A 14,456-nucleotide genomic window follows, 5' to 3' on the forward strand; every position below is an offset into this window, starting at 1 on the left:
TTGGGGTATCGTTAAGATTGCACTTATACCTGCTGCAGATCGCAAGGGCAGTGCTATTTGAATGCGGTGTGGAAAACTGGCATGGATTGTGGGTTTCCTGCACCACATTCTAGTGTGAATGTAGGCTTAGGGAATTTTAGATCCTGTTCCAGCTTGACAGGCTGGCACCAGACGTTACCACCTCCCAGGGGCAGGGAAAGAATGTAATATTTTTACAAATTCTAGAGCTGAGCTGGAAGTCAGCCATGCCTGGGAAATGTTTGCCTGGCTTTACAGAAAAACTGGGTAAAACAGAGAAGATATTGTTTGTCTCTCATTGTGATAATGTTGAGCTTCAAAGGTCTGGAGTGAAACTGAGCAAAGGCAACCACTTCACAGGAAGCTAGCATGAGGCCCAGAGCCCTCATCCAGAGGGACAGAGGGATGGCCTGCCCAATTTGAGAATATAACAACTGGACCTCAGAGAAGCAAATCTTTGACCTAGGCCGTGTCTAGAATCAGTCCCAGATAGTACAGGTAATGGAAAGTCTGGAGAGTATATTTTTTGAGATGACCATGACTGAGGAGTATTTCAATAGGTTGCTTAGGTATCCCAAGATATGGATGCCCTGAATGCTTAGCAGTGCTAGGAGTGGAGCAAGGATCTTTGTGAAGACTCCTGGTGCAGAAGAGAGCTCAACAGTCAGGGTGTCAGGTTAATTGAGTTTTGTAGCTGCAGGCATCATCCCAATATAACCACTCAAACCCGTACATCGCAGGGGCAGAAGTGGTTAATGCACTCCTTGCATTACGGTAAAAAATGTTTAAGTATTGCCTCACTCGATCCAGTGCCGTGCTCGTCTGCAGCTTCTCCCTTCTCATTTCCTAGTCTCAGAGGACTTGCTGAGGCAGTGGGAGCCATTGGCTGCTGTCAAAGCATCAAAGCCAGTGACGAGGAAGCAAGTAGAACCACGACAGGAAGTGGCTTATCATGGCATGCCCAGAAGAGCATGAGCCAGGAGCACCAACATGTGACTAGAGAATAGGAGGTTCAGGGCCGTTCTGTGCAATTCCATTGCACAGAGCACTTTAGTATAAACCTGTTTGTGATTTTGAAAAAAATGAGTTTACAATCACTTTAAGAGTGCTTAAGGCCATATTTAGGTCAAAACCTGATTGTAGGAAGGCCAAAATGTGAGGTGCAGAGTAAAGCTTGGTGAACACTGAAAAGCTTTTTTCACTGCAAGCGCTGATCAGATGCTGGTTTTCCAGCGTGACAAAGCTTTTCTTGCGTGACAGTGCAAGAAAGCCCATTCATTTGATATGGGCTCAATTTGCACCGCACAAAAAAATGGGCAGGAACCTTTTTTGCTGCACCAGAATCGGATCGTATGGCTGTTCACACTCATATGATCCAATACTTGCATTTGCACTGCATTTTGAAATCTGTTTTAGGGCATCAATTTCCCATTGACACTGGTGGCAGATTGCATGAACAGAGTGCGATTTCAATGCAGTGTAGGAAATGTTCAGGATTCACTGCATTTCCCGCACCGCGTATATGTAAATTGGGTTTTAATCAATAGATTATTTTTAATCCTAATGCTTGCTAGCATTAGTACATAGATAGGAAAGTATATTGTATTTACTTGTTGTAAATGATTTCTCAGCAAAATAAAGCAAGGAGACATGCATGGGTGGATGAGTATACTTTAAATATTATAAATTAATTATGGTTTGTGGTCTCATATGCAGTGTAGTTTCACTTTAATGTGATTGTAAACCTCAGACATGAAATATGAACAAAGCATATCCCCTCGATAGTGCGTTCCTGTCTCAATTAAGAACTACCAAGTGTAATTTCTGTCTGTTGCTTTGTTCCTCTATCAGCATTAGTTGATTCTAACTAGTTTTCCTGACACCAAGAGAACAATGGTGACAGAGAGGGACCTCCAGCAGAGTGACAGCCTCAGCTTTGTTCCTGTGTGCTGTGTGAAGGGGGGGGGGGGGGGATTCCCTTCAATCCAATCAGCACTCAGAACTCTTCTCAGTGAGCAACTTCAGCTTTCTGTCCCCATTTTTTTTTCCTTTTAATCGCATACAACCTTCATACAGTAAATTCAGCACTTTACACGGGTGTAAAGAACAGAAGACTGCAATAATAATAATAATAATAAAAAAAACAGAGCTGCAACATAATTGATTAGTTGGTCAGCCAATTAGTTGGCCTGCATACAGAATGCATGATTTACATATCAGAAAACACAGTGCAGCACGCATACAGCTCAATGAGAAATTGCATAAAAACAAAACTAGTTATGGACTCAACCAGAATATTGGGTTGTTTTATATGTATTGGTACTGAAAAACAATTAATCACTTGCCCTCTAGAGGATTTACTCCCCTTAATGACCAGGCCTCTTTTTGCTACTTGACGCTGCACAAATTCAACTGATAATTGCGCGGTCATGCAATGATGTACCCAAACAAAATCTACATCCTTTTTTCACACAAACAGAGCTTTCTGTTGGTGGTATTTGATCACCTGTGAGCTTTTTATTTTTCGCGCTATAAACAAAAAAAGACCAAAAATTTTGAAGAAAAACGATATTTTTTTACTTTCGGCTATAAAAAATATATAGTAAACTCAAAGTTAGTTATAAATTTAGGCCAAAATGTATTCTGCTACATGTTTTTGGTAAACAAAATCCCAATAAGTGTATATTGATTGCTTTGTGTTGAAGTTATAGCGTCTACAAACTGTGGTATAGATACTGCAATTTACGCCATTTTTTTTGCTATACGGCACTGCACTAGTTTAACTGACAATTGCGAAGTCATGCAATACGGTACATAAATTAAATTTATGTCCTTTTTTCCCCCACACAAATAGAGCTATTTTCTCATTTATGTCATAAAAAATATCCCAAAAAACTAATATTTCATCAAAAATTTATGCCAAAATGTATTCTGCTACAAGTTTTTGGTTAACAAAATCCCTATAAGTGTATATTGATTGCTTTGTGTGAAAGTTATAGCATCTACAAACTATGGTATAGATAATGGAATTTACACAGCTTTTACTTTCTGACTGCTCATCACATTTCTTGAGGTGCTAAAATAACAGGATAGTACAAATACCCCCAAATTACCCCTTTTCGGAAAATAGACACCCTAAGCTATCTGCTGAGAGGCATATTAAGTCCATGGAAGATTTATTTTTTTTCCACGAGTTTCTGGAAAATGACAAACTTTTTTATTTTTACACAAAGCTGTCATTTACATTATATATTTCTCACACAAGCCATGGGTATATGTGGAATTAAACCCCAAAATACATTCTGCTACTTCTACCGAGTATGGGGATACCACATATGTGAGACTTTTTGGGAGCCTAGCCACATACAGGAGCCTGAAATCCAATGACCACTTTGAGAGCCTTAAATCCAATGACCACTTTGAAAGCCTGAAGGTGCGCAACTTTCTCATTTCACTTCCTCACTACCTATCACAGTTTCGAAGGCCCTGAAATGCCAGGATAGCGCCAAACCCCCCCCCCCCAAATGACCCCTTTTTGGAAAGTAGATACCCCAAGGAATTTAAAAAGGCATGGTGAGTATTTTGCAGATCTCATTTTTTCCTCACAAGATTTTGAAATGTAAAAAAGAAAAGAAAAAATATATTTGTTTTTTTTCTTCATATTCCAAAAACTTGCGGCAACAAACGAGATCTGCAAAATAGTCACCATGCTTCTGATCAAATTCCTTGGGGTGTCTACTTTCCAAAAAGTGGTTATTTAGGGGGGTTTGATGCTATCCTGGCATTTCAGGGCCTCAGAAACTGATAGGTAGTCAGGAAGTGTAATGAGGAAATAAAGCCCTTTAAAAGCCTGAAGGTGCTTATTGGATTTTGGGGTCCTATACTTGGCTAGACTGCCAAAACATCTCTCACATGTGGTACCCCCATACTCTGGAGAATTAGCAGTATGTATTTTGGGGAGTAATTCCACTTATACCCATGGCATATGTGAGAAATAAATAATTTAAGTGACAATTTTATGGAAAAAAAAATGTTTTGTTTGTCATTTTCCAAAAACTTGCAGTAAAAAAATAAATTCTTCTATTGATTCAACATGACTCTCAGCAAATAGTTTGGGGTGTCTACTTTCCAAAAAGGGGTAATTTTGGGGGGGTTTGGGCATTTTATGCCCAGCATTAGAAGTTTATGCCACACATCATTCACTCTAACCACCTGAAGACCAAGCCTTTTCTGACACTTTGTTCACATATTGTCTCCTGCTGCTTGTAAAAGCAATCCTGCAGTTAATTAGCCACTAGGATTGCTTTCACATGAAAGCCGATCGTCAGCTGAAAAAAATGATACCAGGATGTTGCCTGCAGCTATAGGCATCATCCTGGTATAACCATTTAAAGTCCAGTGATGTACCAGTACGTCGCTGGTCCTTGTTGGGTATATATGCTATGGTTTTTTTTTTTGCAGAGACTTTTCTATTTTTTGTTCATTCAGTCCACAGACTGCATACAAAAAAAAAAAAAAAAAAAAAAAAAAAAAAAAAAAAGGATGTGTGGTATGCCCACCATTAAAATATACCGCCCTGCATCCACCCACTTCTAATGGTGGGCACACATTAGGTCACACGGTGCAACATGCGCCAGTTCCAAGATTGTACAAATGTCTAAATAGTGGCACACTTGAATAAAAAGTGTCCACGTATAAGTGGTACCCCATATGGAAAAAGGATGACACCAAGTCTTAAACTATCTTGCCACTACTCCCCATGTAGTCTGGGCATCCAGGGGGCTCCACGTGACTAACTTTTCCCTCGTACATCCCAAACTTATAAGTATAGCCTGTTGTCCTCTCACAAGTCTTCTACATCTTGACCCCATATCTGGCACGCTTGCTGGGGAGAAATTGTTTGAATGCAAGGCGGCAAGAAAAAATTAATGAGGGACTCATCAATGCAGATTTTTTTGCTGGGAAATATAGACATCTGCAAATTTTTGGTTAAGGTGATTTACGAGGGGCTGAATTTTGTGTAGCCGGTCAAATTCAGGGTCACCTCGAGGACGACAGAGTGTATTGTCGTTGAAATGCATAAAACACATTATACTCTCATATCTATGCATGGCCATGGCAGCAGGGAACATGGGCATATTATGAATCAGGTCTGTGGACCAATACAACTGCAATTCATTTTTTCTAGTAATGCCTATATTGAGGGTTAGGCCCCAAAAAAAATATAAAATTCGTAATGAGTTTCCATGTGAATGGTCTGGCAAGGTTTGAGTTTGGGTTGGCGGCAATAAATTGTTGTACATATAAAATGCTTTGATGCACAATCGATGCGTACAGATCTTCAATGAAAAACAGCTCTAAGAAATCAAGGGGAGTAGTTAAATTTGCTGTTTCCACCTGAATTCCGGGTTGGGCAGTGAATGGGGGAAGTACGGGTGCTGCAGAATTTGTGGGCTGCCAATCGGGATTTGCAAGCACATCTGGAAGGATACTAGGTGCTCTACAGGCCTGTGTGTGAATTCTTGGTGGTTGCGGGACAATATTTGTGCTCGCCACCACACCAGCATGTACTGCACTTATGGGGCTCGCCACGTCGCCAAGTCATACTGCAGTGCTGGTACGATTATATTATTATACAGGATTTATATGGTGCCAACAGTTTGCTCAGCGCTTTACAATATAAAGGGAGACAATACAGCAACAATACAGTTCAATACAAGAGGGTTAGGAGGGCCTGATCCTGGGAGCTTACAATCTAAGAGGTATGTGAAAGAGCAGGATGGATTAGACCGCTGGTGCTCGCCAGTTCACCAAAAGGTAGCGCGGCACTAGTACTGGCACTGGTGACAGTGACCTGACACTGCACTTGCTGGGGGGGAGGGGCTCAACACAGGTGTCGGGGCTGATCCCGCTAACGCTGTGTTTTTGGGGATGCTATACTAATGTGAACGCTGGTATAATGCTGATCTGACCAAAGATATTGATCCGTTCAGACACTATACTAGCAATGGAGGTTTATTCTGTATGAGCGTGTTTCTGGCAATCAAGGGGTTAAATGTGATTACTGGTGTACTGACGGCAATCTGACGCTATCTGGGAGGGGCATGAAAATCATGGGAGCGTGAATCACGTATATATATATGTGATTTTGTACAGCTGTGCCACCCTGTAGCAGTATTTCTGCTATAGGGTGGTCAGGAAGCGGTTACAGAAACGGAGTGTGTTACAGCGCTGCATTACTTTAACTGAAAATTGCGCGGTCATGCAACGCTGCACCAAAATAAAAAACTTGCATACTTTTTTCCCGACGAATTGGGCTTTCTTTTGGTGGTATTTGATTCCCTGTGCTTTTTTATTTTTTACGCTATAAAAGAAAAAAAAAAAAAAAAACACGACAATTGAGAAAAAAAACAAACAATATTTTGGACATTTTGCTATAAAACATGTCCATTAAAAAAATGTAAAAATCAAATTTCATCATAAATTTACGCCAAAATGTATTCTGCTACATGTCTTTGCTAAAACAAAATCCCAATACGTGTAAATTAATTGGTTTATGTGAATGTTATAGCGTTTACAAATGGCGGTAGCAGTATAGATACTGGATTTTTTTTATACTAATAATAGTGGCGATTAGCGACTTATGGCGACGATCAGCTACTTATGGCGGGACTGCGGCGGACATTCTGATCAGTGCAAAAAAAACCAGACACTGTACTAATGTTAACTTTTGGAGACAATCAAAGGGTTAACTGTGTAAGGGAAGTGTTTTACTAGTGGGCAGGGGTTGTGTCCTTCACTGTTGCGCGATGTTCCGGAAAGCTAAACTCTGCTCTCCGGAACAGTGTGCTGGAAACTGACAGAGCGCAGAGCTGTGCTCTGTGTCAGTGTTATCCGGAGGGTAATCACCGGGCAGGACCCGGTGATTGACACCTGCGGCCGGTGCCGTGGGTAGGGCGGTCACATGCGTCCCCCTACCCTGGAATGCAGGATCACGTTTATATACGTGACCCTGCGCACAGGGGCCGCCTTGTAGCAGTATATGTACGGCGGGCGGTCCCCTAGTGGTTAAAGGGCTGGTGGTCAATGGTACACAATGGTTTCTTTATTAAACAAACATTTCTAAAAACAGAAAAAAAATAATACCACACACCACAGGTCCCGAGTTACATCCCCCAAAGGAGGAATAACCATCAAAACAATAGACAAGTCAGTTGGTAACAGTATCTCTCTCCATAAAGGATGCATATACTCGGTGTTTAAATTTACAGTACTTGATCTTTCATAGTCCTCTTTAAAGGGAACATGCTCCATATCATATGTATGTGTCTGCCAATCAAATTCAACATGGGTAGAGGATATAATTGTTAGAATCCCGTAGATGAATAAAGCTGTGTAATCTAGGGGAGGATACTGCAAACTGTGTGAGCCTCCCTCTTACACTGAACTGTCAGTCAGACATATATTGAGGATGAAGACAGGGTGTCCCAGACAATACATCAACATACACATATAGTCCAGAGGAAGATATCTGTAATGACAACTGTGTAAAAATGATGGCTTTACCTCCCTCTGGTGCCTGATATTGGGGCACCATCCAGGGGAGGACATAAACCAGGGAAACCTCCCCCATACATTGATAGAGGACATCCTTTTACGGGACACATCCATGGAAGATGCTTTGATTAAGTTTAGTGATCCTGAAATCATCCAAATGTAATAGAGTAGAAACATGAGTGATATTTTTAGGCAGAGTTGAGTAACAATGAGGCAGTCCCCTTTAAGTGCATAGACCCATCAGCAAAGAAATCTCTTCCAAAGTTAGCAAAATTGGAACATCAAAAGCATCAAAGTGGTATTTTAGGTAGAGTTAGGTAACTATAGAGGCAGTCCCCTTGAATACATCTTGACATATTGGCAAAGAAGTTCCTTCCAAAGTTGGCAAAGTTAAAGCACCAAAAGAGCATGAGACTACGGGGGGAGACTTTGATAAAGTGGTACTCCAACATGATACAAGGTGGATATGGGAGCTTGAAGCTACCAAACCGCCAGGCTTGAACGAAAACCTTAGCTTTGCCCCCTTAACAGCTTAGAGTTCCCCTCTTTATCCAACCCCCCTTTTATTTTCTCCTATTTTGAAGTTGTTTCTGAAGTTGTGGGTTTTGTTTCTTTTTGTAGACTTAAAGGTTTGTATGTAATATAGGGATTTGCGGTCTTGGGCACATTATTTTGACAAGATATATTAGTGATTTGTTTTTAACGATGGTTGTTGGCATGCCATGTGCTGGATGCCCTCTTGATTGGTTGCTCTTTTTCCCCTTTTTTGGTCCCTTTCTTTTTAAGGGAAAAGAAGGGCGGGGGGGGGGTAGATTAATCCCTATGAAATAGGTTCCTTCTAATATAATTTATATTTCCATGCACCTTCATATTGATATTGAATTTTTTATAATGTCCACTAGATGGACCGCCCATGTCGCGCTTCAACGTGCGTTTCAGACGCCATCTAAAGGGAGGTTGCATATGCAGGCTAGCTTCTTCCTCCTGTCACCACGCTACTCCTGGGCGCAGACACGGATGTCAGATACTGGAACACAGCCGTTCCTCATACTCTCCTGGATACTTATCGTAGAAATTCTTGTTTTACTTCTACTACATGCGAGTGTTCCTACATTTGAGAATTATTAAAGTGGTTCTGCTGCACTTAGAGGAGCTTCTTTTTCTTTCTCATTACACAGAGTCCTGCTACAGCACTTTACGAAGCTTGCCCAAAGTGACCTATGGACCTTCTTATTTTAATCTACTTGTATTACATTTATTTCTTTTTGGACTTTATGGACTTATTTGGTTACTTGGTGTTAGTGTTTGCGCTGATTATTATGTTTTCTTTTTTTCTTGACCAGAGGGAGGTGAAACCATCATTTGTACATAGTTGTCATTACAAATATCCTCCTCTGGACTACATGTGTATGTTGATGCATTGTCTGGAATGCCCTATCTTTATCCCCAATATGATATGTCTGACTGACAGTTAAGTGTAAAAGGGAGGCTCACACAGTTTGCAGTATCTCCCCTGGATTACGCAACCTTACTCATCTACAAGATTCTGACAATTATATCCTCTACCCATGGTGATTTTGATTGGCAGACATATACATATGATATGGAGCATGTTTTCTTTAAAGAGGACTGTGAATGATCAAGTTCTGTAAATTTACACAAGGAGCATATGCATCCTTTATCGAGAGAGATGCTAATGTTACCAACTGACTTGTCTATTGTTTTGATGGGTACTCTCCCTTTGGGGGATGTTACTCGGGACCTGTGGAGTGTGGTATGATTTTTTCCTGTTTTTGGAAATGTTTAATAAAGAAACCAGTGTGTGCCATTGACCACCAGCCAATCAATTATCGTTTTTAAATATCAATACATATAAATAAACCCAATATTCTGTTTGAGTCCATAACTAGTTTTGTTTTTATGCAGTTTCTCATTAAGTTGATAACTAGGGACTCCTGGTCTACTTACTATTAATATCGAGGATCTTGAGGCCTTTGGAGGTTTTGCCACACATACAGCTCAGTATACCGTCCACACGTCAGTATATAGAGTGCAGCACACATACAGTTCAGTACACTGTCCAAACATGTCAGTAAGTGCCTGAGAACTTGTGAAGTGAAATTTTGAAAATAAAAAAAAAAAATTTTCTTCTACTTTCTCTTATAAAACATACCCAAAAAACATAAAAAAATATAAACAAATTGGTTTGTGTGAAAGTTATAGCATCTACAAACAATGGTATATATACTGGAATTGTTATATTTTTTACTTTTTTTAATACTGGTAATGGCGGTGATCAGGGACTTGTAGTGAGACTACCCAGAAATGCCGAGTCACGTAAATGTACAAGATCTGGCGCAGTGGAGCCACCCTGCCGAAGTAAAACTGTGGTGGGCGGTCTACAAGTGGCTAACTAAATTATACACCAAACTGTTTTGAGGTTCTTATCCAAAATAATCAAAACATAAAAAAAATCAGCCAACTAATCGATTATAAAAATAATCATTAGTTACATCCCTAAAAAAACGAGTACAACTTATGCTGTCAAACTTATGCTTGTTTCATCTCTGTATCACCTGAAACCAGTCAATTCACTAGGTGTATATTCAGTTAGGTATTTTGACACAGGCACAATTTTCATACTTTTGGCTCTGTATGCCACCAGAATAAATTAAAATACAACAATCAAAATTACTTTGAAGTGCAGCCTTTCAGCTTTAATTCAAGGACAAATTTTAGGAACTGCAACCATTTTTATACACAGTCCCTCTATATTTAGGGGCTCAAATGTAACTGGACAAATATAATCATAAATAAAATGTTCATTTTTAAGATTTTGTTGAGAATCCTTTACGGACAATGACTGCCTGAACTCTGGAACCCATGGACATTACCAAAGACTGGGTTTCCTCCTTTCTGATGCTTTTCAGGCTCTAACTGCAGCTGTCTTCAGTTGTTCTTTGTGGGTCTTTCTGCCTTTCATTTTGCCTTCAGCAAGTGAAATGCATGCTCAATTGGATTAAGATTAGGTGACTGACTCAGCCAGTGCAGAATATTCCACTTTTCCTTCAAAAGCTCCTGCGTTGCTTTTGCAGTGTCTTTTGGATCATTGTCCATCTGAACTGTGAAGCACAATCCAATCAACTTTGCTGCATTTGGCTGAATCTGGGCTGACAGTATCTCTCTAAACACTGCAGAATTCATATGGCTGCTTCTGTTTTCAACTATAAACACCAATGACCTAGGTGCCACTGGAAGCCATGCATGCCCATGCCATCACACTGAATCCACCATATTTTACAGGATGTTGTGTGCTTTAGATCATGAGCTGTTCCAAGCCTTTTTCACGTTTTTTTTCTTCCAGCCATTCTGGTACAGATTAAAGTGGAGCTCCACCCAAAAGGGGAATTTGCGCTTTAAAAGACTGGTCCCCGGATCCTCATTAAGGATTGGCACCTTTGGGGAGTGGGTACCCGAAATTGACAGGCACCCGCTCCCACTGCTGCTGTTATCATCTAGGCGATCGGAAGCGGAAGTTGTCCTCCTACCCTCCCTTCTTGTAGTCTTCTGGGACACGTGACAGATCCCAGAAGATTACGGGGCCATTCAGGAAACGCAGTGCTACTCATGCATGCGCAGTGGGCACCTGGCTGTGAAGCCGCAAGCTGTCACAGCTGGGTACCCACACTAAAGATGTCGGCGCCTGGAACACCAGACGGCTATTGAAACAGGCTACGGGAAGGACACATTGGGATCGTGGGACAGGTGAGTGACTTTTTTTTTTAAAAGTCATCAGCTACAGTTTTTGTAGCTGCTGACTTTTATTTTACAGTGTGGAACTCTTCTTCAGTCTTAGTTTTATCCGTCCACAGAATGCTTTGCAAGAACTGGTCGGGCTTTTTTAGATGTTTTTTGGCAGTCTAATCTGGCTTATGAATAATTTGCACCTTGTGGTGAACCCTCTGTATTTGCTCTCGTAAAGTCTTCTCTTGATTGTAGACTTTGACAATGATACGCCCACCTAATGCAGAGTGTCCTTCACTTGTGTAGATGTTGTGAATGGGTTTTTCTTTACAATAGAGAGGTTCCTGCGATCATCCCCCACTGTTGTCTTGCGTGGACACCCACTCCTGGCCATAAAACAGCTTTTGATTCATTTGTTCAATTACTTTTGGTCCCTTGAAAAAGGGGGGATGGCTACTCTTAAGAGCTGTAATTCCTAAACCCTTCCTCCAATTTGGATGTACACACCATCAAATTAAACCTGAGAGTGTGCACTTGCAGCCCATATCCATTATAGAACTATAGCTTGAATAGATTTTGGTAAATACCTAAAAAAACAAATTGTGCCTGTGTCCAAATATATATAGACCTAACTGTAGAAGGGTTTACAACCACTTTATGGAAATTTATAATAAGGCATCATCATGCCAATTAGGCAATTCAATTTCTCAGAAAGGGAGGTCAGCAATGAAAGTGAATGGTCAAAGGTAAAAGGAAAAAAAAGTCTACTTCTGTTCCATGAGAACAAAAGCTGACCAATCACTATGGGCAATTGTTCCATTCTTAGTCCCATTTTTCTTTACAAGTTATAGACGTGTTCTTCAGTAGCAGCTGAAGAGATCACACTCCATTCTCCTTGTATTCTTTCATACACAATGCTGCTTGATAGCCTATGTGGGGAACAGGCAGAGGATGGGAGGGGCACAGTCAAGTGACCTAGTGAGTGCTAGTTTGGACTTGCAGAATTTATATAAATATTGGTTATTTCATAGAGCATTGGGAATGTACATGAGGTGCAATCTGGAATCAGGACTTACATTTTTCTATAGTAAATTGAGTTTACTAAATAGTTACCCGAGTGAAAAGGAAACTGTTGTTTTGCCTCCCCTGTGTGTGCATCCCAGATTATGGTCGTCTGTGAAGAGAACACACATGCATTAGTAAAAAGAATTTTCCAAAGAAACTGTAGATGTAGCGATTTAAAGTGTTATTAAACACACCACAGTAAAATCAGTCTGTATATGAAGTAAAGCATGTTTGTTATACTCACTGTGGAACCTAAGGGATTAATCCTCTGCATTGTGTAAAAATGCCATTTGATCCTGACTTCTCTGATCCTCCCTTTCTTCCAGTGCTCCCCTCTTATCTCCTAATTAGATATATCGTGTGGAGACAGTGCACATGCTCAATTTGGTGTGTATTGCAAGAGGTTTTTTTTTTCTTGGGGGAATGTATATTATATAGGGTGCGCTTGTTGGAGCCCAACCTCTGTAGCTGTAAGATAAAGGTGCCAGATGGATATCAGGGATGGATGGGAGCAGTAACACTGAGGCAGCCCTTCTTAGAGTGGAAGCAAGGCTCTAATGCAGTAGCAAGAAAAAGAGAGGAAGGCGCCTCTAAGTGCAGTATTGACAATTTATTTAGTAAACAATGGATAAATTGCACTTACAAGATAAACTGTTAAAAAGACTCATCGTGTAGTAATTATATCCAGGTGGGACATCCAGCCGTCCAGCAGCAAACAATGTCTATAGGATCATGAAGTAGAGTCCAGGATGTGCCTGTGCATGAAAAATGAATCTTGGAGAGCAGAGTCATATGTAGCAGGTGAAGGGGGGGGCGGTAATACATTTCGGAGTATGCTCAATACATTCCTTCAGAGGTCTGAAGAAGGAGCCTATTGAGCATGCTCCGAAATGCATTACCACTTCCCTTCACCTGCTACATCTGACTCTGCTCTCCCAAGATTCATTTTTGATGCACAGGCAAATCCTGGACTCTACTTCCTGATCCTATAGACATAGTTTGCTGCTGACCGGCTGGATGTCCCACCTGGATCTAATCACTACAAGATGAATCTTTTTAACCGTTTATCTTGTAAGTGCAATTTATCCATTGTTTACTAAATAAATTGTCAATACTGCACTTAGAGACACCTTCCTCTCTTTCTTGTTACAGGAAAAATCAGCACTGCCCAGACAGGTCAGGGGTTCTACATCCTCCCAGAGAAAACTCCTCCTGTAAGCTTTAACCAGTACTTTGCTGAATACTGATAAAATTCACAAGACTGCTCTAACTGCTGATGAGAAAAGCTATTTAGCAGTAGTCACAAGACTGCTTTAACTGCTGATGAGATAAGCTATTTAGCAGTTTATATTTACTTAATAATTGCACTTCCATGTTCCGTGTATTGCTGGAGACCAGATATAGTGAACGCGGGGTCCTGGGGTTTAGTAACCCTTAACTATTAGGCTTCATTCACACAGGACATATTTTACTGTACTCCAATGCAGGGCCATGCTTACCCGCATGGGGATGTACAGGTGTTCTGTGAATCCCCAAGCAACCACTGTGTCCCAATAAAACATCTGTGTGGATGCGAGTCCCTGAACAGAGACAGGAAGGGTTTGGGAACACGCACCTGCATGGATGTCATAAAACAGCAGCCACGTTTGTGCACCTTATGTGTCCCAATCATCAATGGGACTGCCTGCATGGGGGTGCATGAACAACTGTGCAGGCAAACATGGCCCTGCATGGACTGAACAAGGGTTAAAAAAAAAAAAAAAAAAAAAACACAAAAAAGGCATCTTTATAGGCTACATGAGGACTGCTGAGGAGGTATATTTGGGGTCTGGGGTTAACAAACATTTACTCATCTTTAAATTCCATGCCTTGGAGGACAGTACAAGACAAAGGACTTGTATTAACATAGCCATGGGTTATATGCACTCCTTGTAAAAAAATTATTGAGAGAGAGAATAAAGCCAAGGTTTTGTTTTTATTAGTACGGCTACAAATTCACCAATTTTGGTGAACCTGGAGTTAGCCAAAAGATCTTTCAGATGCTTTGAGAAGGGGGGAGAGGGTCCCGAGTC

At 40.8% G+C, this 14,456-nt stretch overlaps 1 protein-coding gene across 3 annotated transcripts in view; it reads right to left on the reverse strand.

Moving 5' to 3' along the window:
- TBL1XR1 (TBL1X/Y related 1) overlaps nucleotides 1-14,456 on the reverse strand; it is a 218,196-nt gene that overhangs the window by 22,891 nt on the left and 180,849 nt on the right. For all 3 annotated transcript variants that reach the window (XM_089675531.1, XM_089675534.1, XM_089675533.1), the window contains one exon: nucleotides 12,433-12,493. In XM_089675531.1, the coding sequence (XP_089531657.1) occupies nucleotides 12,433-12,493 (61 nt within the window). The remainder of the gene's footprint in view (nucleotides 1-12,432; nucleotides 12,494-14,456) is intronic.

Source organism: Staurois parvus, unplaced genomic scaffold (genome assembly GCF_062004578.1).
Source record: "Staurois parvus isolate SC_StPar_1 unplaced genomic scaffold, SC_StPar_1.0 ptg000155l, whole genome shotgun sequence".
Classification (NCBI taxonomy): domain Eukaryota; kingdom Metazoa; phylum Chordata; class Amphibia; order Anura; family Ranidae; genus Staurois; species Staurois parvus.